This window comes from Aquarana catesbeiana, linkage group LG02, assembly GCF_042186555.1.
Source record: "Aquarana catesbeiana isolate 2022-GZ linkage group LG02, ASM4218655v1, whole genome shotgun sequence".
Lineage (NCBI taxonomy): Eukaryota > Metazoa > Chordata > Amphibia > Anura > Ranidae > Aquarana > Aquarana catesbeiana.
The window spans coordinates 737,215,424-737,241,905 of NC_133325.1; the positions used below are offsets into that span (position 1 = coordinate 737,215,424).

The window sequence follows — 26,482 nt, forward strand, 5'->3', positions numbered from 1 at the left end:
AGATATATCCGCAGTGGTATCTACGTGACTGCCAATAGACAGTCACATAGCTGCCACTGCAAGCTCTCCCAGCTGGTTTCTTGCTTCTTCTGCAAATGCCCAAAGATTCTATTCATTTCCATGGAGAGACTATCTATTGTGGTCTGCACAGTGTGTATCTGGCAGTAGCATGCAAAAATAGGTATAAGACTTTGGGGGGAGGTGCCAGGGGATGGGTACAAGTCAAGCAAAACTATGGAAAGTATATTTATAAAAGTATAATATAGTTGGTGGTTAAATGTACTCTACATGTTTTCTCCGTATGTTGTTATCATCAGTTCAGTACTACTGTATATACACTACTTATTAAATAAGATGCATTTGTTAGTCCATTATGCCTTACTCCTCAATCATAAATGTATCCATGTTGTGTTTTCATTCAAATATAATTCTAGCATAATGTTTCAGTTTTGGATAAAGTGGAGAAGAGTTCAATTTTCTGTTTTTTATTTCTGTCAGTGAACCCATTGCAGGAATTTTTCTCACTTTCTGTGCTGTGATACCAGGGGGTAACAGTTGTCAACAGTATGGGAAGGTATACTCATTAATTACATTTGAGGTTGTTTTGTTGGTCTATGCTTGTTTATATAGATAAACAAATATGCATTTATTTTTAGCATTTTGAGCAACCAATGCGTTATTTATATTTTAACAGAGCCAAGACGAACGAATAGAAAGTATAGGACACCATGGAAAATCCTCCTTGGGCATTAAAAATGTGATTTTATCAGATGCAGGAAGATATGACTGTGAGGCAGCAAGTAGAATTGGTGGTCATCAGAAAAGCATGTATCTGAACGTTGAATGTAAGTTTATGGGTGTTTCTTTATGTCTTTATTTTTGCATTTTGATGTGGATTTTCTATTCAGCCTATGTTCACCAGCTGAAATTTGAGTTACAGTGCCTTTAAAAAGTATTCATACTGTACTCCTTGAAATGTTCCACATTTTGTCATGTTACAACCAAAAATGAAAATGTGTTTTATTGGGATTTTTTGCGATAGACCAACACACAGTGGCACATAATTGTGAAGTGGAAGGAAAATGATAAACCCAAATTGAGAATCTGTGGCAAGACTTCAAAATTTCTGTTCACAGACGCTCTCCATCCAATCTGACAGAGCTTAAGCTATTTTGCAAAGAAGTATGGGCAAAAATGTCTCTCTCTAGATGTGCAAAGCTAGTAGGCATCGTCAAAAAGACTTGCAGCTGTAATTGCAGTGAAAGGTGTTTCTACAAAGTATTGAGGCAGGGGGCTGAATACAAATGCACTCCACACTTTTCACATATTTATTTGTAAAAAAATGTGAAAAACATTTGTCATTTTCCTTCCACTTCACAATTATGTGCCACTTTGTGTTGGTCTATCACATAAAATCCCAATAAAATACATAAGTTTTTGGTTATAACATGACAAAATGGGGGGGGGGGGAAACAAGACATACTTTTAGTGGTATTCAAGTTAAATAATTATTTTATATGAATTTTAAGGACATAAAAATAGACACTTTTTTTCAAGTCTGACAAATGGAAGAATACAAGATAGTGCTACTTTAAGACTGCTTTCACACTGAGCCGCGGCCGCATTGGCGGCAAAGGTCCGCTCATTTTAGCAGTGCTTTAGCATAGTTTACCGTAGTTTTAGAGGTCCTTCAATCTGTTTTGTGTTCCAGGTGTTGTAGCAAAAGGTACAATGTGGATTTACTAAAATACATTTTGTAATAAGGGAAAACCTTTCTTTTTAACTTCATCTATAAAAAAAAAAAAAAATATATATATATATATATATATATATATATATATATATATATATATATATATATATATATATATATATATATATTTTTTTTTTTTTTTTTTTTTAAACTTAAAGTTTATTGAGTTTCAAGAAAAACATACATCTGATTGTTCATAGTAGTTTTTCTGCAAACAGTTGAAACATTACTTATGTCTGAATTACATGTTATTAGATTGTTAACTAGAACATTGTTTAGTAGCGTCAGATTATCCTAGTGTCCATTCCCCACCCACCCCCTTGGGCACTAACTGTGAGTGGGAAGTGGGCACCAGGCTGGAATATAAAGAGAATAAGAGAAAAGGAGAGGGAAAAAATGGATATATATATAAAAAATTTTCCTATAAACATAATCATAACCGCATTTAACATTGGTATTTAGCATAATATTGGGTGTCAACTGAAATGTCCAAGAGTTGAATAAGTTGGTGAATGATTCATCCTTCTATTATGAATTAGCCTAACTGAACTTGATGATTTCAGTTGGGGGTAGTAATGGCTGTTACTAGATCATAAACTTGTTAAGTAGACCTGACTGGAAATATGGAGAACTGGGGAAGTGGAGGAGAGGGAAGTTTGTTTGGCCCAAGTCAGTCCAGGGGTTTGCTTCTCTGGTAGGCAATCCATGAAGCCCAATTTTTGAAAAAAGCTTTAGTGGTTAGTTCGGATTTAGCAAATGCGTATTCCAGCTTGAAGTGCTCATTAAGTATGCATATAGTGTCCATTATTGTAGGTGAGTTTACTGACTTCCATTTTCTCGCTAGTGCTAGACGTGCTGCTATCAGGATGTGAGTTGCCAGTATTTTGGTTTGATTACGCCACGTGGGGATCAATAATCCCAGTAGGAGATCCAAAGATGTCATGGAGGGAGATGCAGGACATGTGGAGGAGATGAGGGTAGATACCTCTTGCCAAAACTTTTGGATGCTGGGGCAGTCCCACCAGATATGGCGTAGAGTTCTTGTCTCATCACAACCTCTCCAGCACTTTGCTGATGTTGTAGGGTATATGGCAGCAAGCCTGGCTGGGGTGAGGTACCATTTGTGATATAGCTTTTGTGCTGCTTCCCAATGGGAGATGCAGTGGGACAGGCGTTGAGAAAGGGTTATGGCTTGGTTCCACAGTTTAATCGGTGGCAGATTGTCCGTGAGAGAGGACCAATAGTTGGTTGAGGGAGAAGATGTTTCATCTGAAGGTGTGGTTAACAGACTGTATACAAATAAGATACCTTTGAGTGATGGTTTAGGAGTATCGTAGAATTTCAATAAGGCATCTGGGAGGGAATCTTCCTGTGTCCATTGTATTTTAGATAGAGTTGATCGAATCCTAAGATATAGGAAAAAGGATCGTTTGGTTATTCCATAGTTCTCCTGTAGGTATGAAAATGGGTGTAGGCCTGAAGAGGAATATAATAGTCCCACATTAGTTATTCCTTTGCATAACCACTGTTCGAGGTTTAGATCTGGTGACAAAAGCTCTATAGCCTTCAAGGGTATCCTACACAAGACTGAGAGAGGTATTCCTTTGCTGATCTGAGTGACGGCTGTCCATATTCGTATTGCTGCCGTTATTGAGCCTAGAAACTGTTGTTTTGTTTTATGGTTGAGTAGCATGGCCGCAAGTAGACTATTTGTATCGGAGTTGAGGGCTGTAGATTCAATCTGTTTCCAAGATATTTGGGAATTAGGTAACCGCCACTCTCTCAGTTGGTCCAGTACTGCTCTGTAATATGCTTGAATATCGGGAGCTCCCATGCCCCCATATTGAACCGGGGTTAAGAAAACAGTTCTTTTCAATCTTGTTTTTTTGTGTTGCCATATAAATGTATCTATTATACCTTGTAGTTTTCTTATTTGAGCTGTAAGAAAGGGTAAGGGGATAGTATGGAATACATAGAGTATGAGCGGGAGTAGGAACATTTTTGACTGAGCAATTCTTTCAGCCCATGAGACAGAGAAACTGTTCAGTTCCTTGGATAAGCGCAAAAGCCTCTCCATGAGGTCATCATAATTCATTTTTGTTAAGTTTTGGCTTGGGTAGGTTAGACGGATTCCAAGATAGGGGAAAGAGGAGTTGGTGGACCATGTGAAAGGGGTTGTTGCTGTTATTTCTAGCTTGGTTTGTGAGTCAATGCCCAAGTTTAGCATGGTGGATTTGCTATGATTGATTTTGTATAGGGGGATCAAACTAAATTTGTCAAGTATGTTTTGGACAGCCAAGAGGGAGGATTTGGGGTTGGTCAAAGTGATGATGACATCATCGGCGTATAGCCCTATTTTGTGTTCTGTATCTCCAATTCTGACTCCCGTTATTGATGTTGCCAAGTGGATGGATTGTGGCAGCGGTTCCATGATCATGACAAAAATCAAAGGGGGAGTGGGCACCCTTGTCTGGTACCGTTGGTGATTATGATTGGGTCTGAGACTATTCCCGATGTCCAGACTCGTGCAGTGGGGGAGGAGTACAGGCCCAATAGGGCAGTTAAAAATGAATCATCGAAGCCGAATTTACGAAGCACCTCTTCCATATACAAAAGGAAACAAAATAATTTTGCGCACAACAAGAATAAAGTGCTAGTGAAGTGGTAATACAGTGTCAAAAAATCATTGTGCAAGTGAATGAATAATGATGAACATCCTGATAAAGAATAATATAGTCAATCAATAAATAAATTAGTCCAAAAAAGATTAAATAATCAGCATAAGTGCTCATCAATCTTCTCCAAAATTATGGTAGGTGACATGGGCAATAATGGATGGCATCTGTATAATAATGTGCTCACAGAGCCCTTACCTCCATGGGCATGGGTACATGCCTTACTGCTCTGGATGATGGATGGCGATAGAGACCGATGAATATCTCCAGTAGGTGGGGACCAGATGACGACAGTGGAGTCGAAACGCGTCGGGTAGACCTCCTGTTTGCATCGCTCTTTTTATATACATGCTTTTTTCTACTCTTCCAAATTTGGCAGGGTGTGTTTCTATTGGAGGCTGTCCTTTTCTCTTCCTCTGCACATATATATCCGGACCCTGAGGCGAACCTGACCCAGCGCCATGAAAGATATCCACCTACTGGAGATATTCATCGGTCTCTATCGCCATCCATCATCCGGAGCAGTAAGGCATGTACCCATGCCCATGGAGGTAAGGGCTCTGTGAGCACATTATTATACAGATGCCATCCATTATTGCCCACGTCACCTACCATAATTTTGGAGAAGATTGATGAGCACTTATGCTGATTATTTAATCTTTTTTGGACTAATTTATTTATTGATTGACTATATTATTCTTTATCAGGATGTTCATCATTATTCATTCACTTGCACAATGATTTTTTGACACCGTATTACCACTTCACTAGCACTTTATTATTGTTGTGTGCAAAATTATTTTGTTTCCTTTTGTGTATTGGTTAACTAGTGTATACCACCAGATTTTGCAGCACTACATTTAGTTTTCTATTTTTAGTAGCGCAGAGGTCCTCACATTTTTCATTTTACCTCTTCCATACAAGTCCAATGGACCCTGTCGAACGCCTTCTCCGCATCCAGGGAAAGAAGCAGAGAAGGCGTCCGACTATGCTCCACCCACTGCACTAGGTCTATGAGTCGTCGTGTGCCATCGGATGCTTGTCACCCTGGTACGGAGCCCACTTGATCTTGGTGGATTATTTGGGCAATTATCGAGGATAGACATTGTGCTAATATTTTTGCGTAAATCTTGGTGTCTGAATTTAGGCGAGAGATTGGACGATAGTTTGCGGGATTGTCAGGAGATTTGCCAGGTTTGGGCAGAATGACTACAAGGGCTTCTAATGATTCTTTGGGGATATTTCCTGAGTTAACAAAGTGGTTAAAGGCTTTGCAGAGATGTGGGGTGAGGAGATCAGAGAAGTGTTTATAATATTCATTGGGGAATCCGTCTGGGCCTGGGGCTTTATGCAGTGGGAGCTGTTTTATGGCTTTAGTTATTTCTTCTACGGTGCAGGGGCTTGACAGGGATTCCAGTTGGTCAGAATGTATTTTTGGCAGGTGTATTGTAGCGAGGAAGGCTTTAATATTTTCTCTGCTGGGTGTGGTTGAAGGGTCAGAGTCTTTTAGGTTGTATAGATTAGCATAAAATGAGCTAAATTCGTTTGCTGTCTAGAGGATTTTGAAGGCGTTTGCCCAGGGGGTTTGTGAAAAATTGGATCTTCTTTTTAGAGAATTGGTGTTTCAATTGTTTGGCTAAGAAGGCTCCTGATTTGTTGGCGGAAGTGTAAAACCGCAGTTTAAGTCGTTTAATGTAATAATCAAATTTCTTGTGTAAATGTTCACTAAGTTGGCATCTAAGGTTTTTAACTCTGCGATGATTGTGGGGCTCTGGGATTGTTTGTTTGACTGCTCAAGGTTGCGTATCTTTTTTAGCAGGGTCTCCGTGGTGAGTGAATGCGATTTTTTGTCTGAGCGCCTATTTTTATAAACAGACCGCGTAGAGAAGCCTTATGCGCATTCCAGATCATGGAATGGTCTTCAGTTGATTGGGAGTTGTGATGGAAATAGTTCTCAATCTCTGATCGAACCTGCCCCTCAAATACGGGATTGGTAAGCAGGGAGGAGTTTAGCCGCCAACCAGTGTGCCTTGGGGATTGCCTGTTGGTAAAGAGTTTGATCAAGACTGGCGCGTGATCAGACCAGGTGATCATACCTATTTGCGCTTCTGTAATTGATTGCAGCAGGTATTTGTCGGTAAGAAACAGGTCGATCCGGGAGTAAGAACTCTGGGAATGGGAATAATAAGTATAGTCTCGTTCCTCACTGTGCAAGCACCTCCATGGGTCATATAGGTCCTCTTTTTTAATCAGAGAGGTTAGAGCAGATGGTCTGCATTCCGTGGGATTGGATGTGTCGAGGTTCATATCAATTATGTCATTGAAGTCCCCGTATATAATTACTGGGTTCCATCTACATGGTGCTATTTTGGCGAGAAGCTTCGTGTAGAAGTGTTTTTGACCTGTAAAAAAATATATTTTTATTACTTATTTCATGGACATACCAAAAACTCAGCTTAGTTCTTGACTTCATGGAATCTGACATATAACTCATATAGCCATGACCTAAGTTATTGAAACAGTATATGTTTTATATTGTATACAAATCAATTAAAATAGCATATTAAACAATCATAAACTATAATATTCATTATATGTTAAATTCCATTTTTATGTATTCTGGTTTGCTGCAAGCATAGACAAACAACCTCCTATACCCTAAATTGCACTGCTTGGCCACCATCATCATTTACCAATTGATTGTAGTATTGCTCATCACATGGGCCAGTATAAAAGCAGTGGAATTGGGGGATATTTCATGTGTTCCCCAAATTTGTAATTGGCTTTGTCAAGAAATTTACAGAATGTAAATTATTAACGTAAAGAGTTTTCTCATTCAGCCAATAGATTCTATAGATTGCCCCACACACTAAACAGTGTGGATAAATCTTCTGCTTCCGGCTATTGTATTTTGACAGCTGGCACTCACTGCTGTCAGAATACCCAAACAGTGACTGTAGTTTGTTAGCTGTAGTCACTGTTTGGCTGACTGCTTTCTGATCGATTCCCTAGATTTCTGAATTGAAGTTTGTCAAGCTGGGTGTTGTTAGCACACCCACCCATTGCTCACATTTCGGCTAATTCATGGAAGTTGGATAAAATTATGGGGAAGGATGGTAGTTGCGCTGTGATGGAGGGGGGAGGGGGCTACAAAGATGACTAAAGTGGCAAAGTGAACTAAAAAAGCAGAAACGGGCCAATGCATGAATGGATCCTACATGCTAAAAGAACATGGTGGGTATGCAGTGCAGTGCAATGTAGCTAATCAACATGAATATAATGTTGCAGGCAGACAAAGCCTAATATATAAAGGTAATTGTGAAACAGTGACTGCTTGAATATAGCAAAGCAAAATTGCATATACTAACATAAATAGGATGAATAATGACACAATGCAAAAAAATATATATAATGCAAGAAAAGTATATGTGGGCTAGTGCCCCATTAGCAAAAACGTGCCAAATCCTGGTGAACTACAAGTGACAAATCCCTAGGGCAAACATGAATATTAGTTCTATCATCCAGTCCAAAAAACAAAAACTCGTGATGAGAAACACAAAACAATTCCAATCGTGAAGGGAAGGGGGATCTTCAGTGAGGACACCTCCGTGTTTGCAAGCCGCTTACCTTACAGCTGTAAGGTGTACAGCCTGTGTTGCAAATGACCCGCAGGTGTAGACGTTCTGTGTATAAGGTAGTGACAATGATGAACATGCCAAGCGAAATATAAAAAATAAAAAGTATACAGCATGTAAAATAACTCTGCGACGACCTCAGTGGAGGGGGTGGGCAAGACACACATGGGGGGAGGTTGCACTCACTTTCATGAAGTGAGTGTGGGCATCAATCCACGAGCGCCAAGCTCGTATGCCTCCAGTAGTATCACCAATCTGGAATCTGTCCCCGTGCCTGGAAACTGGAATATGTCCCCGTGCCTCTCTCCTCAGTGTTCGTCAGGTAGAGTAGTGATGTACAGTGTGAGGGGGAAAGAGACGCACATAGCGTGATCCCATATAAAAGGTATATTTATTTAATAAAACAAGTCCAATCAACTTACATTTAAAACAATGCTGCAGTGTGTAGTAACTACGAGCGCCGAGCTCGTCTCCTGTTGTTTGTCTGTGGCAGCGTCCCGTGCTCCAATCCTAATGCATATCGTCACGTCACGTGACTTCTTCAGAGGATCCTTTATATATTAGGCTTTGTCTGCCCGCAACATTATAGTCATGTTGATTAGCTACATTGCACTGCACTGCATCCCCACCAGTATGTAGGATCCATTCATGCATTGGCCCGTTTCTGCATCTTTAGTTCACTTTGCCACTTTAGTCATCTTTGTAGCTCCCCCCCCTCCATCACAGCGCAACTACCATTTTCCCCCACTTTTGTCTTATTTGTCTTGCCTTGGATCAGTACTTAGGTGTTGCAGCAGTGTCCTTTTAGCGTAGCCCCCCCCCCCAAGAGCGCAGGAGTTTCCACTTTCCACTGGATAAAATTATGTATGACCAGCTAATGTGTCGCTAGCATCAAATTCATATATTCTCTAGTAATAACAAGGAACCTGACCTTAGTGATCAACTCTTTAAAATGTTAGTAACAAAATTACCCTGCTTTTAAGCCTGGCACCACCTATTCTCTATTCTTAAGGGGACCCACTCATAATCCACCATGTTATGAAGAATACATATTTACTGTTTTTATATAACTTAATATAACATATTATATACATAAATATTAATTAAATATATGAATACAATACATTTTTTTACATCTGTGAGCTAAGATCATATGTCTAATATCTTGAAAGTTATGTAGCAAGTTAAGTTGTTGGTATATCTGTGAGAATTTGATGTTACTAACCTGGAATACTAGCAAATCTGTGAGTTTTGTGCTTTTCTACAGTATAAATACTACTAATGCAATAGAAATTAATTCCTAATCAATAAAGAAAAAAATGAATAAAATATATGATTTTATTAAGAAATTATTATTAACATGAATTCTATTACATAAATATTGCCATATTACAACTGTTATATCTACTTCCATTTTCTCAATATTTATTTTACTGAACCATGAACTTCTGTGAATTAATATCTGAGGTACAAAAACAATATGGATGTAATGCAATGCTGTAATGAATATTTCTGCAACTGTAACGAAGAACAGTAAAAGTACTGAAGCAAATATAATTTATTTTTATATTCATGAGGAATCCTATTTGTTTTCCTATAGATGCACCTAAATTTATTTCAAATCAAACCATCTACTACTCCTGGGAAAACAATCCAATTAATATCAGTTGTGATGTGATTTCTAACCCGTCGTCATCAATTTTCTGGAGTAGAGACAAAATTTTGTTACCAGCAAGGAATATAACAAATATAAAGACATACAGGGATGGGAAGAAAATACTACTAGAGGTAAACCCTTTCTGATCATAGTTTTACTAGTATATTTTATGGTTTTAGGGTTATGGATTTTTGGGGTGTCATATGCAGATATCAAAGATGTTTGAAAGGTGCTCAGTCTCTTGGTTAACCGGGTAGTAGCTTGCAGTGGTCTGCATAATTAACAATCTGTAGTCAGCTCAGTAATGAAAATATATATTTACAGTCACACCTTCTGGTTCTTTTATAAAAGCAGTTTACTTTGGTAAAAACGTGGAGGCTGTGAAAGACAACTGTACTGTATATGGGCAGTTCTGTTGACATTGGAGAATCCCCTTATCTGTTTTTTTGTTCATTGAATTAAAATGGGCAGCCAATGTCAAGCTTTAGTTCTCTTTTGATAACCAATAATGCAACCATTTTTCAAATATTTAAATTATAGTTAAATATTCATTAGTTAAATATATAAATAAGTCAAGATTTGTTATTATAGTGTGGTGATATATATGAATGATATGGCAGATAACAATTATCCAACATTTTTTCAAAGTTCATTATACTACTAATACATAAATACTCAGGGGATTCAATAACACCTTACTTATGAGTAAAAGCTATCAAGGTTAAACAATTATATATTACGGTATATATACATTCATTTAGTTGTTCTAGTACTCGTTTGAGTCCAGGGTGTCTTTTTGGGGAGAGGTGCTTCTCCAACTTCCCTATCACCCCCTAACTGTGCCGTGGAAGCAGGCCAGCACCCTCTCCCGTGTCATTAAGGCTTGTACCTGTGACTCTTAATAAGGTTAGCAATAATACTGCTTAAATGTGTTAATCCTGTGATATAGCTGAACAATAAAGCTATAAAACATAACAGAAAATAGAAAAACTGAAAGCAAAAAGATAAAAAGACAGCTCAATAACATGTACCATACTGTTATATGAGTGATCAATTTGTTCTTCAATAATCATTCAGTCAGCAGCTAGGTAGTGTGCCACCCACGTGTTCCAGGCTAGATTCAATTTAGGTAAATTGTGTGATTTTATAGTGAAATATTTTTCATAGGTGTGTTGTGTTTGTATTACCTCAGAAATGTTGGGAGCTTTTGTTGATTTCCATTTGGACATAATGGTTAATTTAGCCGCAATAAGAATATGCATAATTAGGGGTCTAAACTGTGTGGGAGTAGAGTGAATGCCTATGTTGAGTAAAGCCATCTGTGGAATTTGGGGGATGATAATACCTGTGGCTTTCGTTATAAGAGAAAATACTGCTTTCCAGAAGCTTCTTACTCCTTTACACCTCCACAATATGTGCAATATACCTCCTTTTTCCCTGCATTCCCTCCAACATGGGGGAGAGGATGTTGGGTAGATCAGGGCCAGTCTAACTGGGGTTAGGTAGGTTCTATACAGTATTTTTAACATCAGCTCCCAGTGGTTTACGCAGTGGGAGTAGCAAAAGTGAAATTGAATCACTGCCACACTCCCTGTGTGTATGTGGATTCTAATTCCCTTTCCCAGTTCAGCATATTGGAAGACTTGAAAATGACTCCTTCACGTTGAAATAGATTGTAGAACCACAACAGACCTTTCAGACCATCCTGGTTAGACATTAGGTATGTCCAAGTTTTGCTATGTACTTTATAGTGTATATTGGGCTTACACTTGTGAAAGTGGGTAATTTGTACACGAGAAAATGAATCTGGACTAGGTTGCTTGGATAACAATTATTTGTATGTCAAAATTTTTTGTGTAGCCAAGATTGGATTTTGATATTGGGTATTACATACTCGTAAATTTGTAGTGGCATGTCAGTGAGTTTATCCAATGTATCCTGGGGTACTATGGAGTGTAGTTTGTTCTATGCCTGTAATGTGGCATCTAAAGAGGGAAATGGCTTATAATTTAATTTTAAATGTGTCAGATGTGCAGGCAACAGGGATGGTAAATGTCTATTACCTACCATGTGTCTTTCAATTTGAAGCCATAGTTTGTCTGAGTGTGGGTCAAACCAAGCATTGGTTTGGTAGTAATGTTTAAGATTGGGAAAATTTACACCCCTGACAGTTTATGTTTCAGTAGTAAGGGGAATTCAATTTTGACCATCTTTTTGCCCCATATAAATTGTCTAAATAGTTTATCCACAACTTCAAAAGAGGCCTTCTGGTATTAATATCGGTATAGTTCTAAAGTAATATAATTTTTGGTAGTAGAGTCATTTTCATAGCAACGATCCTCCCTAACCATGTTAATTCAAAATTGGCTATATGCTGCAGATCTTTTCTGATTATTTCGAGCAATGTAGAAAAGTTTGAGTTGTACGTGAAGGCTGATGGGGACGATAAAGTTACCCCTAAATATGGTAGGATGCTAGTTACCCATTGAAATAGAAATTTTGCTTTAAGTTGGTCTCTCAGGGACCTTGTCAGGCCTATGGGCATGATAGTTGATTTGTTAGAATTTAGTTTGTAGTAGGAAGCTAAACCAAAGTTATGGTTAATGTTAAAACCACGTCATATGCGAACAATCCTATTTTATGGAAATATCTGCCTACTTCAATTCCCAAAATAGAGTCACAAGATCTAATGGCCTCCGCCAGGGGTTCCATTATTAAAGAGAATATTAAAGGCAATAGAGGACAACCCTGGTGAGTGCCATTTGTATTGTGGAATTTATCCAATAGGACATTGGATGGGAACACTTTGGCTGAAGTATTAATGTAAAGGGCCATTATTGCTGTATAGATAAAACCTGTAAGGCCAAATTTTTTAAGAGTCGCAATCAAGTACCCCCAGTGTATTCTATCAAATGCTTTTTTGGCATTGAATGTCATTACCACACTGGGGGTCCTACGAGTCTCTGCTATATGTATTAGATTATAAAGTCTTTGGGTACCGTCAGGAGCTTGTCGGCACCTTACAGAGCCCACCTGGTCAGCTTTGACCAGTTGTGGAGTGATCACAGCCTATCGATTAGCAATAATTTTTGCATAGATTTTTAAATCTGTATTTAACAGAGAAATTGGTCTAAAATTTTGAGGACTGTCTGGCTTCTTACCTGGTTTGGGCAAAGCAATGATAGTGGCCTGTAGCAATTCTTCAAGAAAAGAGGCAGTTGAGGCTGCATGATTGAATACATTTTTTAGATACGGTGAAAGGGTTGTAGCAAAGGTTTGGTAATATTCTGCTGTAAAGCCATCGCTACTTGGCAATTTATATGTTGGAAGTATTTTAATGGTATCTAATATTTCTTTATCGGTAATCTGGGAGTTAAGGGAGATTAGTGCCTCTCCGTCTAATGAGGGTAGATTGCATGCAGGAAAGCATTGATAGTAAGTTTGTTCAGTTGTGGGGTATGTGGGTCAGTATTTAAATTATACAGATCACTATAGTATTTTTGGAATGCGTTGGCAATTTGGAATGGTTATAATACCGTTTTTCCTGTGTGAGGTTCCATAATAGAACTAAGTTTATAGTTTTGTTGTTTTTTTACGTATGTAGTTTTTTTTTTTTTCAAAATTTTATTTTTTTATTGGGATATCAAAGAACAAGTACAAAATTGTAACAAAATGTACATTACACTAGCAATATAAGTGCATTATAAACAATCATATTAAAAAGGGAAAGCAAAATGAAGAGTAACAAGTATAAGTAATAGGAAATTGTTCACAGAAACTAGGCATATGTGTATATTGAATCAATTCCTTATGATGTACGCAGTAAGCATAGTGTGGGAAAGAACCTAAAACCTTAAGGTCAGTCCAGGCCAAATACATAGGCAGTGTAGAATTAAATTAAGATGAGGACGTGCTTGGTATGATGGGGTCCCGAATTCCAAAAGGTCCCATGGTTCCCATATTTTATTAAATTGGGGAATGCAGTCATGTACCGAGGCTGTCAAAAACTCCATTGTCCAGATCTCAGCCACCAAATGTAGAAATCTGGATAATGGAGGGGGTGTATTGGATAACAAGAACAATGGGATAAGCCTCCTGGCGGCTAGTAATATATAAGATATCAGTTTGTTTGTCTTTTTAGATACCCCTAAAGGAGGTAGACCCAATAGCTAGTTCAAAGGATCCATCGGAAGGGACACCCCAGTTACCTTTTGTATAAGGAAATGTACATCATACCAAAAGGGTTGAATTAAGGAGCATTGCCAAAAGATGTGGAATAGTGAGCCTATGTCAGTTCCACACCACCAACAATGCTGCGGAACTGATGGATCATATTTATGAATTAAATCAGGAGTTCTGTACCAAAACATAAGAATCTTAATGGTTGTCTCCCTCTGAGTGACACATTTGGAAGATCTAAAAGTAGAGGACCAAATCCTATCCCACATCTGTATTATGACAGGACGAAACGGGACCACCTGCGCATGTAATGGTGTAATGTCTCCGTGATTGGAGTCGACTCATGGAAGATACGGTAAATACAGGAAATTAAGTGCAATTGATGAGGGCCTTGAGCACACAAGTATTCAAAAGTAGTTGGCTTATCTAGGGTCAGGGATGGTGATTTAGAGTGAAAGAAGTGTCTAACCTGTAAGTAAAAGTGGAAGAGATGTGGTGGTAAATCAAATTTCTCACTTAAAGTGTTGAAAGTATGCAACTTCCTCGTTATGGGATGAAGCAGGTTCCGGAGCTGAAAGAGGTGAACATTTATCCATGGAAAAATCCTGCCTAGGGACATACTATCTGGAATGAGAGGGTTGAATAATATATTTACAAGAGGATAGCAGGAAGACATAATGGGATAGCGTTTGAGGCAATTACACCAAATGGTTAGTTAGTGCCATTGGGCCAGTACATTGACGTTTATATATAGGATCTAAAACAGGGGGGGCACCCCAAACCAAGAAGCCCAGATGAACCACGTAAAGTACCCCCCTCTCAATGGCAGACCATTGGTTTGGTGCATGTAAGGAGGTCCAAGAGGTAATGGCCCTTAAATGTGCAGCATGATAATATTTAGTAATGTCCGGAGCTCACAAACCTCCTCTGGATCTAATGGAAAACATTACGGAGCTTGCTATGCGGTAAGCTTTGCCATTCCTTATAAATTTTAGAAAAATCCTGTGAAGTGTTTTTAGTTGTGAAGCAGGTACAGCTACTGTGAGAGTTTCAAAATAATAAAGCAGCCTGGGTAGAATAGAACATTTTTAAAACTTTAATTCTGCCTAAGAGAGACAGGGGGTATTTGGTCCTTTACGTATGTAGTTGGCCAATAGTTTGCCTGCTTTGTTACCGTGTGCATAGTAATTAGCTTTGAAGCGTTTTAAAGAGGTTGTGTGTTCTGTCAGTAGAGCTAGGCGTAGTTTGTGTCTGTGGTTAAGAAGGTCTGAATGGTTATAAGGGGTAGGATTTTGCTTAATTTGGAGTTCTAAAGCATGTAATTTCTCTAGGAGAGTGCTAATAACTTTGGCCCTCTGCCTCTTTTCCTGTGCTGCAGAACAAACCTCTGTTGTAGGCCTTATGGGCGCACCATAATGAAATAATGTTCTCATCATCGGTATCATTAATTTCAAAATACTCTTTAAGTAGTTGTGAGAGTCTATTCTTGTGGAATAGGTTAGACAGTATAGAAAGATTATTCCTCCATAAATATGCATGATTATAGTAATTTTGTTCCTTTAGAGTCATAGTCACCGGTGCGTGATCCGACCAAGTAATTGCATGTATAGTCATTTCCAGGGTATTTTGAGAAAGGGCGAAGTCAGTCAAAAACAAATCAATCCTCGAGTATGAGTTGTGAGGTGCTGAAAGGTAGGTATAATCCCTTTCTGAGGAATTTGCACACCTCCATGCATCATACACATCCATCTCAGGTATTTCATAGCTATGTGTGCTCTGTGAGGAAGAACAGTCCATCGCTTTGTCTACTGCACAGTTGAAGTCCCCACACATAAGTAGAGATCCCACCTTATGCTTAGTCATTTTCTTATATAGGGAGCGTAGAAATGTCACTTGTGCCTTATTTGGGGCATAGAGATTCACTAGGGTATATTTCACATTATTTATCTCACAAACCAGTATGATATATCTTCCTTTGGGGTCAGTGATTACTGCATGCGACTGAAATGTGACTGATTTGTTCACTGTGATCATTGTAATGTGAGGGAATGCTTTGTCTGAGCATTTGGGTTGTTTGTCCCGAGAGAAGTGCGTTTCTTGGGTGCAAAGTATGTCCCCTTTAAGTAGTTTAGTCTCTTGCCACATGGCTTTCCTTTTATATGGACTGTTCAGGCCATGTGCATTAAGAGAAATCACCTTAATGGTCATAGTGTCTTTGTAGAATTAATGCTGGGTATTGCTGCATATTAAAGTCATGAATGTGTAGTTTGGTGTATTTACCTTTGGGTGGCAGCATAGAGCAGGAGTTGAATTGCTGGAGGCTGAAGACACTATACATGCGTCTTGTTCTGAGGCTGTAGTTGATTTCCAGCTGGTACATGTAAAACATAAAAGGGTGAAGAAAGAAAACAGTTTAACATGTAAAAAGAGTGAAACTTGTCACATTGTGTGAAGAATCACGCTTCTATATAGTAGGGGGTCTTTATTCCGTAAGATCCAGCCCATTTATCCAGATTTGGCTCAATGTAAAGGTGAGGTGACCACCTTGATTGGTCATGCAATAGTGGATAACATTACCCAGGTTTTACTTTCTGCTATTCAGAAGAGATCTTGTGAGTGGGAAAGTCAATATGGCCTTTTTCATCATCTGGGAGTAGTTTCCACTGTCTAGCCAATTTCAGACCATTTTACAAATTATTGATAGCGTAGGTTTTACCTTCTGTGGTGATGATGATCTCTTATGATATCTTGTGGTTTTGAAAAAGCTTGGTTAGTTTGGCTAGGTTTTTGCAAGCATGCATGGTTGTGTTGCGATATACCAGAGTATACAGATATGTCTGTATATGGGTCAGGTAGAGGAGAGTGCTTCTTGGTGCATTTCATAAGATCCTCTTTAACATGAAAAAAATGTATATGTGCTATGACATCACTTGATACTTTATCCGGGAGGTGCTTTGGTTTAGGTAGGCGATGGGCCCGATCTACAATCACCTCCCTTTCTGGTGTGTCTGCAATTAATGCAGAAATAAATTGCTGAACAAATACTCTAAGGTCTGCAGGCAAGACAGATTCAGCCACCCCTCTCAGCTTTATATTATTTCCTCTTGAGCAGTGTTCCAAATCTGCCATTTTGTTTTTGATTGCCTGTATGTCATCCTCTGCTCCATTATATGCGTCCACTAGCTCATTATGAGCTGCAGCAAACTCCCCCATTTTGTCCTCAGTTTGATTTACTCTGTCCCCTAGGGCTATAGCTTCTGCTTTAAGCTGGTTTGTGCATTCCATCAGATCCTTGTGTAATGAGCCCCTTAATGTCACTAATCATATCCTTCATCATAGTATCTGTTAATGGCTGATCAGGGTAGGGAAGTCATGCATTTGCTCAATGAACTCTCTGGTACTGTTATGTGATATTTCATGTCCCCCTGCTCACCTGGATATCTGTGCTCTGATGAATGCTTCTGTGAAGCTTTCTGCGGGCTCTGCACAGGGAATGCACCCGGCGACAATCCGTCAGTGTTTCCCAGGGATGATGCCTGATATTGTGGTATGTCCTTGGAGGAAGCACTGCGGCTTCGGCCGCACCGTGGTGTGCAGGCCGCAACGCCATTTTGAGGCCTACATGTGCTGGCTGTATCAAAGAAATCAGTCAGCTTTGTGGGGCCCCATTCTGGGTTTTTTTTGCTCATATTTATGGCCTGAGGTAGTTGGGTAGTAGGGTGACTGATATCACCTCACCGTGCCGCCTGGCGCCGCTTCTAGTCGCTGGATTGCGCTGGATTCTCCCAGAGCTCTCTCCTCAAGCTACCATCACCTTGGCTGCCGGCCACGCCCCCCCTACCAGTACCTTTCTCATAGTGGTTCCCTTTATGACTACATGCACCAATTCAGGTAAGCATTTGCACCTGTTTCAGTAACATTGCCAACATGGGCAACAAATTCAGTTAGTTCTACCTACCTCCACTTTAAGGACCTGTTACAATGGCATTAAAAGAGTCTACAAGAATTACTAGCAGTTTACAAATTAGGAACCTGGCGGTAATTAAGATTAGTTCTGAACTGACTGGGGCATGTCTGTGCTGGGAACCTGTCATGTGCATAACAGCTTCACACACAGGGTTCTAACCCCAGCTGCTTCCAGCTATCAGGTGGGAGATTCCTTAGCTGAAAGTAAAATGTAAACAAAGAGCCACCGACATTGGAGTTATCACTACCAAAATTGGGCTATGGCTTGTGTCACTGGGTGGGTAAAGCCTGATGGGGAACGGAGAGACTAGTTCTTCATCGGGGCCAACTTTATTTTGATTGACAGTGCATGGTACTGGGTGGATTCAAAAGAAGCTATTCAATTGAATAGCAGCTATGGATCTACCCACTGCTGTGCACTGTCAATCAGCAACCAGATGGACCTGTTGGGGTACTAGTCTCTCAGTTCCCCATCAGTCTCTGTCCACCCCTACTACAAAACTCCTCAGCCATGTCTTCAACATCATTTATTAATTCCCATGACTGTTTCCCTAAGTTTGGGAAATACTTTAACCTGCCTAAAAGGTAGGTTGAATGGAAAAGAAAACTAAAACTATCTTTAGAAAACAAAATGAACGTTAATGACTTAACAGCTGATTTGAACTTTTAAATTGGTTACTTATTAACTAGAAGGCCAGCATATATTGAGTTTCAGTTAAAGTGAAATTATGGGCAAAAAAAAAAAATTATCATATATAATGTAGTCTGTGACTATCACTAACAATTATTACTTTTACCCCTGGCCCCCATTGTTTTTTTAAAGTTTAGTTTACAAGGATTAGTAAAAAGCATTGTTAATTGTTTTCATATAGTTTAAACATTTTTATAAAAAAAAAATAGATATATGCACCTGCCTAATATGTGTTAGCTGGTAATGGGCTTTAATTGGTTTGTCATTTACTTAAAATCAATTTAATCTACATGTATTTTTAAGGCTCCTCAGGGTGACAACACTACTGTGTGACTATACTGCAGAACAAACAGTGTTGTTAGCCTATTACAATGAGTGGAAAAGTAATGGATCTAAGAAATTAGAAACTGATATGGAAATATTTACCTTTTTCAATGAAATGAATAGAAATGACCACATTCAGAAATCATAATAAAGGCTTTTAGTGTTTATTCTCAGTTTTTTTTATGTAAATTTAGGTATTAGAATTAACTGCCCTAAAGTAACAACCCTGTATCATGGGTTTCATCAAGGGCAATAAAGAAGAGAACTTGTTTTATATTTGTTTTTCACAATACATTTGATATTTTTTATAGAATTAAATTAGGATATCTTCAAAACATTCTCAGTGCAGATTCTCTGTCTTTCTCTTAAAATGAATTGAAATAACTTACTTATGACCTATGCATGACCCTACTTCTATGACTAAAAATGACACCATATATATGATATATTAATAAAGCTTAATGCCTAAGGAGGTCTTGGGCTTCCTCATTTGGAACTATGTTACAAATTCTCTCTTTTGATGCATATAATTGTCATAATGTTGCTCACAAGCTCGGGGGGTGTTCATTTGAGGAGAAGATCTCTTCTCTTCTTCTCTTCCACTGTATTTTCTTCCTTGGAGGCGACCCACGGACTGCCCAAAGCCGACCATCTTTCTTTTCAGTCTTCTACCATTACTTAAAGTCTGGATTTAAGTCTTCTGAACTATCTATGTATATTGGGCCACCAATGCCCGTTATGGGAAATTTCACCTTCCCACCAGGCATGCAGAATCCTATCTTTTTTATATGGGACACCAGTACTTCCTCACCTTTTTGCTTGGCCTTGGAGGAGGGACATCCCAAACTGCCCTTGTGGGTGGACTTTGGCTACCCTTGTGGGTGGACTTTGGCTAAGATAATTTCAATTACATGATTTTTGCACTCCCTAGAGCTGATTGGGTTCTCTGTCGCAATCATTAACACCCTTTGAACAATGCCATTGCTCTCCCGACATGTTATCTCTTTACTTAATGTATTGTTGCTCATGAAATTCTATTCCATGAGGCCATAATATGTGGTGGACTGGGAGAGGGATCATTATTGCACCCTCTCTGATTCTGATCTGCTTAAGCCTTTATGCTCACTAACTTAAGTGGTCCCCTCAGCTCAGGAAAGGAGCTTTAAGTTTCTAATTCGGTGGGGGCGTGGCTACTGAGATCTGTGATGGATGTGTAGCTCAGGAGCTCCACCGCCAGCCAGAGAAAATCCAAGGACATCCAAGCTCACCGGCACCATCCAGAGCCCAGAAAGGCACCACCAGACCACTGCACACTGCCGGGATGACACGGCACAGGAAGTATCCGCAGCAGCCATTGAAACTTCTGGATTTCTTCAAGACGCCTGCACGCGGACCATGCCAAAATGGCGGTGGTGCCCAGGACTTGCAACACACAGGCAAGGCCACGGTACACAATGGGGGCTCAGGACTGCCATACACAGCCCCACACCTTAATAAGCTGCCTAGTGAATCATCCCCTCAACAAGGAGCCCAGCAAAATCAAGGCCCAGAAGGGACTCTCCAGTTAGGCCGCAGCCTGTCACAGAAATGGGGGTAAGCGGGCCGCTCAGCAATAGCACAAATCTGAGGGGCTAGGTGGAAGGGATGCTGGAAGGAGATCCCATAGCTGATTTTTCCACTTCTGATATCCCCATATTGGACACTATGTTAAAGGAGATGCTGTTATCCCTGCACTCAACCCTACAAGCTGACATGATAACAGGCATCAACAAGTGCACAAGGGAGGTTCAGGCACTAGGCCTCAGAGTTGACCACGTTTAAAACAAAATGGAAGAAGACACATCCTCCTATAATGTAATGGTGGAGGCACATACCGCACAGGGAGAAGATATAGCATGGATGAGAGACAAGATTGCAGACTTAGATAACAGGTCTAGAAGGAACAATATTAAAATCAGGAGCATTCCAGAGTCTGTTACACCAAATCTCCTTCTCCGATATGCCCAAACCCTGTTCTCCACGTTAGTTCCATCCCGGACTGTGCAAAAGCCTAAAGTGGATAGGATCCAAGACCTCAAGGGATGTCTTATTAGGGGTATACTATTATCATATCAAGGATCAGATCCTTCAAGCATCCAGAAAATCAGACAACATACCACCACAATACGCCACTATCAGGCTGCTCCCTGACCTCTCCAGGCACATGCTACAATGCTGCTGCAACCTGGCAACAATTACCAAAGCTTTAAGAAATCATAAAATTATCCACAAGTGGAAATACCCCGCAACTTTGTCCATTACACACAATGGACTCACAACCTCAGTCACAACGCTTGATGAAGGGATTGCCACACTACGTCAATGGGGCATACTCCCAGACCAGGCCGCTCACCTAGCATCTCCACCAAGGCCTTCACCAGTCCAAAATGAATGGCAAATAGTTTCCCACAAGTGTTCCACCATGAAAACAAATGGTGAAGCTCACAAGTAAATGCATTCAGCAATACAGATTGTCCAGTTTAGGAGCTAAGAATTTTCCTATCTCCTTTTCCCCCAGCACAGTCGCAGTTACATCTGTTCAAGGATCAGTTGTAATATCCAGTTCTTATGCTCCCTTCGTTAACTTGCTATGTTTTTTGTTCTTTTTGTTATTCATTTGATACACGCAGCTACATCCGACAAGAACATTGCTTATTAAACGAGGTCAATAAGATCCACCCTTTCTATCCACTCATGACGTGGCAACCCACCATGTGACCACAGTGAGTACCTACACCACAATACATTACAACATACTACTCTGAACACACTATGACCATCAAATGCCTCTCAATTAATGCCAGGGGCCTTAACCACCCCACCAAATGATTTTCCATGTGGCAAGCACTCAGGGAGCGGACATACTATGTGCGCAGGAAACCTTGCACACACAAGACTTCCCGAACGTGTTCCTGGCTTGCATGCCCAACCACAAAAAAGGAGGAGTACTCCTTGCCATAAAAAACACCCTCTCCTTTACACTTGAGGAAGCTTTAGTGGACAATGGTGGTAGATATCATATCATAACTGGAGACTTAAACTCTAAGTCGTATGCACTGGTATCATTATACGCCCCAAACTCTCACCAACTACGCTTTATAGGAAAGGTACTCAAAAAAGCGATCTCCATGAAACACGGCAATCTTTTAATCTGCGGAGACTTTAACCTTATTGCTGACCCGAATCTGGACACCACCACCAAGAAACCAAAAGGGACCTCATCACTACAGGCGCTCCTATACAGAGTGGATCTGTTTGTTGCTTGGGGGTGCCTTCATGCAAACGAAAAAGACTACACTTTCTTTTCAGACACTGCTCATACTCATGTATCGCCATGTTTTTGACAGACAAATGGCTATTACAACAAGTAACAAGTGCTCGAATCCATGATATTACATTGTCTGACCACGCGGCAATATCTCTGTCATTTAATGAAACAGGTGTCTCTCCTTCCTCCCCTCTGGCGCTGTAACAATAGACTTCTACAAGAACCCAAAACTCACTCGACCATCTCTCAGCATCTCAAAAACTTCTTTCTCTCTAATGAGACATCAGTATTGGACCCACACATTCTATGGAAAGCACATAAGGCTGTCATGAGGGGCATATTCATACAATTAGGGGCCAGAGAAAAAAAAACGCTACACAGCCACACTTAACACATTAATTTCTGAAATACACACTGTAGAATCTCTCCCACGATAGCGTTGACTAACACTCTCTCCAAACTCAGGGAAAACCGTAGAGAACATCTCTCCCAAAAATTTGACTTGCATCTTAGGCGATTGAAACTGAATCATTATGCTAACGCAAATAGAGCTGGTAAATACCTGGCCAGACGGTTAAAATCAGCTCGCACCAAAACCAAAATAGCACACTTAATTCACCCCACTCAAAACTTCAAAATAACGAACTTACATGACATAGTGAACCAATTTGCCGAATGTTATGGCGCACTGTATAATCTACACGCAGATGGCTCTACACCACAGACATCCACGGAGAAGATACAAAAATTCATACAAAGCTTAAAACTTCCCTCCCTCTCTGCCACTGACTTGAAAAAAATGTAAACACCCCATTAACAACCACAGAAATTGCAAAGCCCATGGACACACTGCCCAATGGAAAATCACCAGGACCTGATGGGTTTTCCAATGAATATTATAAATCCTTCAAAAATATACTCTCACCTTACTTAGGATCAGTATTTACACAAGCGGCAGAATCAACTTTCCCATAAGAGATGCTGAGAGCTCATATAGTAACTCTGCCCAAACTAGGTAAAGATCCTAACATAATTCCTACTATCATCCAACGTGACCAGATGGGCTTTGTGAAGTGGAGACAGACCTCTGATGCAACTCAGAGAATTATTAATGTTATATATCATGCTGTAAGTAGTCAAACACCTTCTCTGCTGTTGTCTATAGATGCAGAGAAGGCGTTCGACAGGGTACACTGGAACTACATGAAAATGGTGATGTCTAAGTTTGGATTCCAAGGTCCTATATTGAAGGATATCCTAGCATTGTATTCATGCCCTTCAGCTCAGGTGTATTCATCAGGTTTCCTATCCTTACCTTTCTACATACATAATGGGACTCACCAGGGGTGTCCCTTGTCACCTACTATCTTCAACCTAATGATAGAACCCTTAGCGGAAGTCATAAGATCCCACCCCTCAATCAAAGGCTTCCAGTTTGGTCCTAGCAAGGACACTATAAACTGGTTTGCGGACGATATGATCTTGTTGCTAACTAATCCATGTACATCCCTTGAACAAGAGCACCGAATCCTAACAGATTTTGGGGACATATCATATTATAAAGTCAACTTCTCCAAGTCATTAATTCTAATCCTCAATGTACCTGAACACATCCAACACACGTTACAAAGAGCATTCCCATATTCTTGAAGCACCAAAGGCATAACGTACCTAGGGGTCATGTTAACTAACACCACCACTGCGTTAGCGAATGCCAATATCAAACCACTGATGACCAAACTGGAAGCCCAATTAAAATAAATATCCAAAAAGGAACTTTCATGTATGAGGAAATTAACAGCCTTCAAGATGTCACTCCTGCCACAAATCTTATACATATTTAGAGCATTACCAATTTACATACCTCAACATTATATTAGAACAATGTCCAATCTCATGTGGAAATTCCTGTGGAATGGCAAAAAAGCCAGATGTCCCAAACATAACCTAACTCCACATAAACGGGTAGGAGGGACGGGCCTAACAGACTTACATGACTATTTATGGGCAGTAAGATTGGACCAACTTAAGCACTGGTTCCAGGGTCCTGATAGACCAATATGGGTGGACATAGAGGAAATGCAGACCCCAACAAAGACACTGAAAACCTTTCTCATGGGGGACAACTCATGGGGGACAACTGGAAACATTGGAATATAAAACATCTCCCGCCACCAATTAGGGTGTCTATCCAAGCATGGAGATACCTTTTGTCCTTAAAACACACTGAGGAATTGGTAATAGATGTCCAGCATCCCCTTGATATCTTAAAAGCTCAAATCCTTATGTTATCAATCAAACCACTCTCAAAACATGGTATTACACAGATCTCAGATCTATTTACGGACCAACAGCCCTAAATCAGCGGAACAAATTCTCCATGACTATAACCTGCCAAAAACAACTCTATTCTCCTGCGTACACATCTCACACTTTCTGAAAGCAAATCCTATCATAAAGACAAAGATGCCTACCAAAGCTTGGGAATTTTTCTCCACACCCCACAATAACATCAAAGTGATAGCTCTCTTTTATAACCTATTACAAGACAAATTGACTCTTAGGAAAACCATTGCAATCCACATAATGGCAACCTGCTTTTACAGAAATCCATAAGGCCTCTCAAAATTATCAATAGACCGCTGACCCCTCTGCTGGAGAAACAGCGGTAACACAGGACATTTATTACACATGTTGTGGCACTGCCCGAGCATAAAAAGTCTATGGAATCAAATATTCCAACTAATTTCGTCACTCACGGGTATCCTCACACCTACCAAGCCAGACCTAGGAATTCTACACTTGGGTATAGAGAAATTCCCATCACACTTCAGATCAGTGGTCACTAGGAACCTACTACTCCGCCATTGGAAAGACACTACCTCTACTAACCTCTCGTATGTGATAAAAGCTGTTAATAGAAATTACACCTTTGAATGCCTCATAGCAATAAACTCTATGCATTGTAAAACGTTCAATAAAAAATGGCTAATTTGGATGAATAGACTCAATAACCTATAACACATTATTTAATGAATAATAACATCACAGATGCTGTATGACAATTATATACGTGTATCAAAAGTATTTTATGTTCTTTATTTTGTATACCTTGTTAAAATTTGAAAACCAATAAACATATTGAAACAAAAAAAGTTTCTAATTTGGTGGTATAGATCATGATATACAGTTTGTTGCACAGAATACTACATTTAATTCCGGATTCATGTTGGAGATGTGAGCGAGAAAAACCATCTTAGCACATATTTGGTGGGATTCACCTGATGTCAAATCCTTCTGGTATACAGTTTTTATTATATTCTACCATATCACCTAGTGTGACATATCATGCACCCCTCAAATTGCACTTCTATGAATTATTCCTGGATCTGTTAGTCCTGTTAAGAAGTGGTCCTCTTATGCATATGGAAGAAATTAAGGTATGACTAAATGAGACCACTAAAGCTCATTATGATACATGGTATTCCTGACTATTTTATATGGATTTTGACCACTTTAAATCATACCTATTGTCTGGTTTTGATTACCGTATTTATCGGCGTATAACACGCACTTTTTTCCCCTTAAAATCAGGAGAAAATCACGGGTGCGTGTTATACGCTGATCCCCTGCGATCCTGAGCTGTCAGATGTAAAAAATCGCCAACCGCGATTTGAAAATGGCGCAGCCGGCGCCGAAATACACAGTGCCGGTCCTCGGCTCTTCTCGGCCACTTTCGGCTTCACTCGAGCGCCGCCCGAACCTAGCCGAGTGTACTCGGCTAGGTTCGGATAGCTCCGCTCACTGTCACGCCCATCCTGAGTGGAGCCGAAAGTGAACGAGAGCCGCCGAGAAGAGCCGAGGACCGGCTCTGTGTATTTCGGCGCCGGCGGCGCCATTTTCAAATCGCGGTCGGCGATTTTGAAGCTCAGTGTGCTGCAAGGCTGAATTGGGGCAAGGCTGCACTGGGGCAAGGCTGCAATGGACACTGGGGAAGGCTGCACTGACAAGGCTGCACTGACAAGGCTGCACTGACATGGCTGCACTGACATGGCTGCACTGGCAAGGCTGCACTGGGGCAAGGCTGCACTGAGAAGGCTGCAATGATGGGCATTTAAATGTAAGTTTTTTTCCCTTCAACTTCCCTCCTAAAAGTTTTTTTTCCTTAAAATTCCCTCCTAAATAGGGGTGCGTGTTATACGCCGGAGCGTGTTATACGCCGATAAATACGGTATGTCAGGACTTCTTAAAGATCACCCATGGTCCTGGCTGGCCAGCTACACTCCCAGGACCTG

The 26,482-nt window shown here is 40.0% G+C and overlaps 1 protein-coding gene across 1 annotated transcript in view; it reads left to right on the forward strand.

Annotated features, from left to right (window-relative positions):
- NCAM2 (neural cell adhesion molecule 2) overlaps positions 1-26,482 on the forward strand; it is a gene marked incomplete in the record, with an annotated part of 595,102 nt that overhangs the window by 422,479 nt on the left and 146,141 nt on the right. The window contains 2 exon segments of the mRNA XM_073617071.1: positions 695-845; positions 9,664-9,851. Of these exon segments, the coding sequence (XP_073473172.1) occupies positions 695-845; positions 9,664-9,851 (339 nt within the window).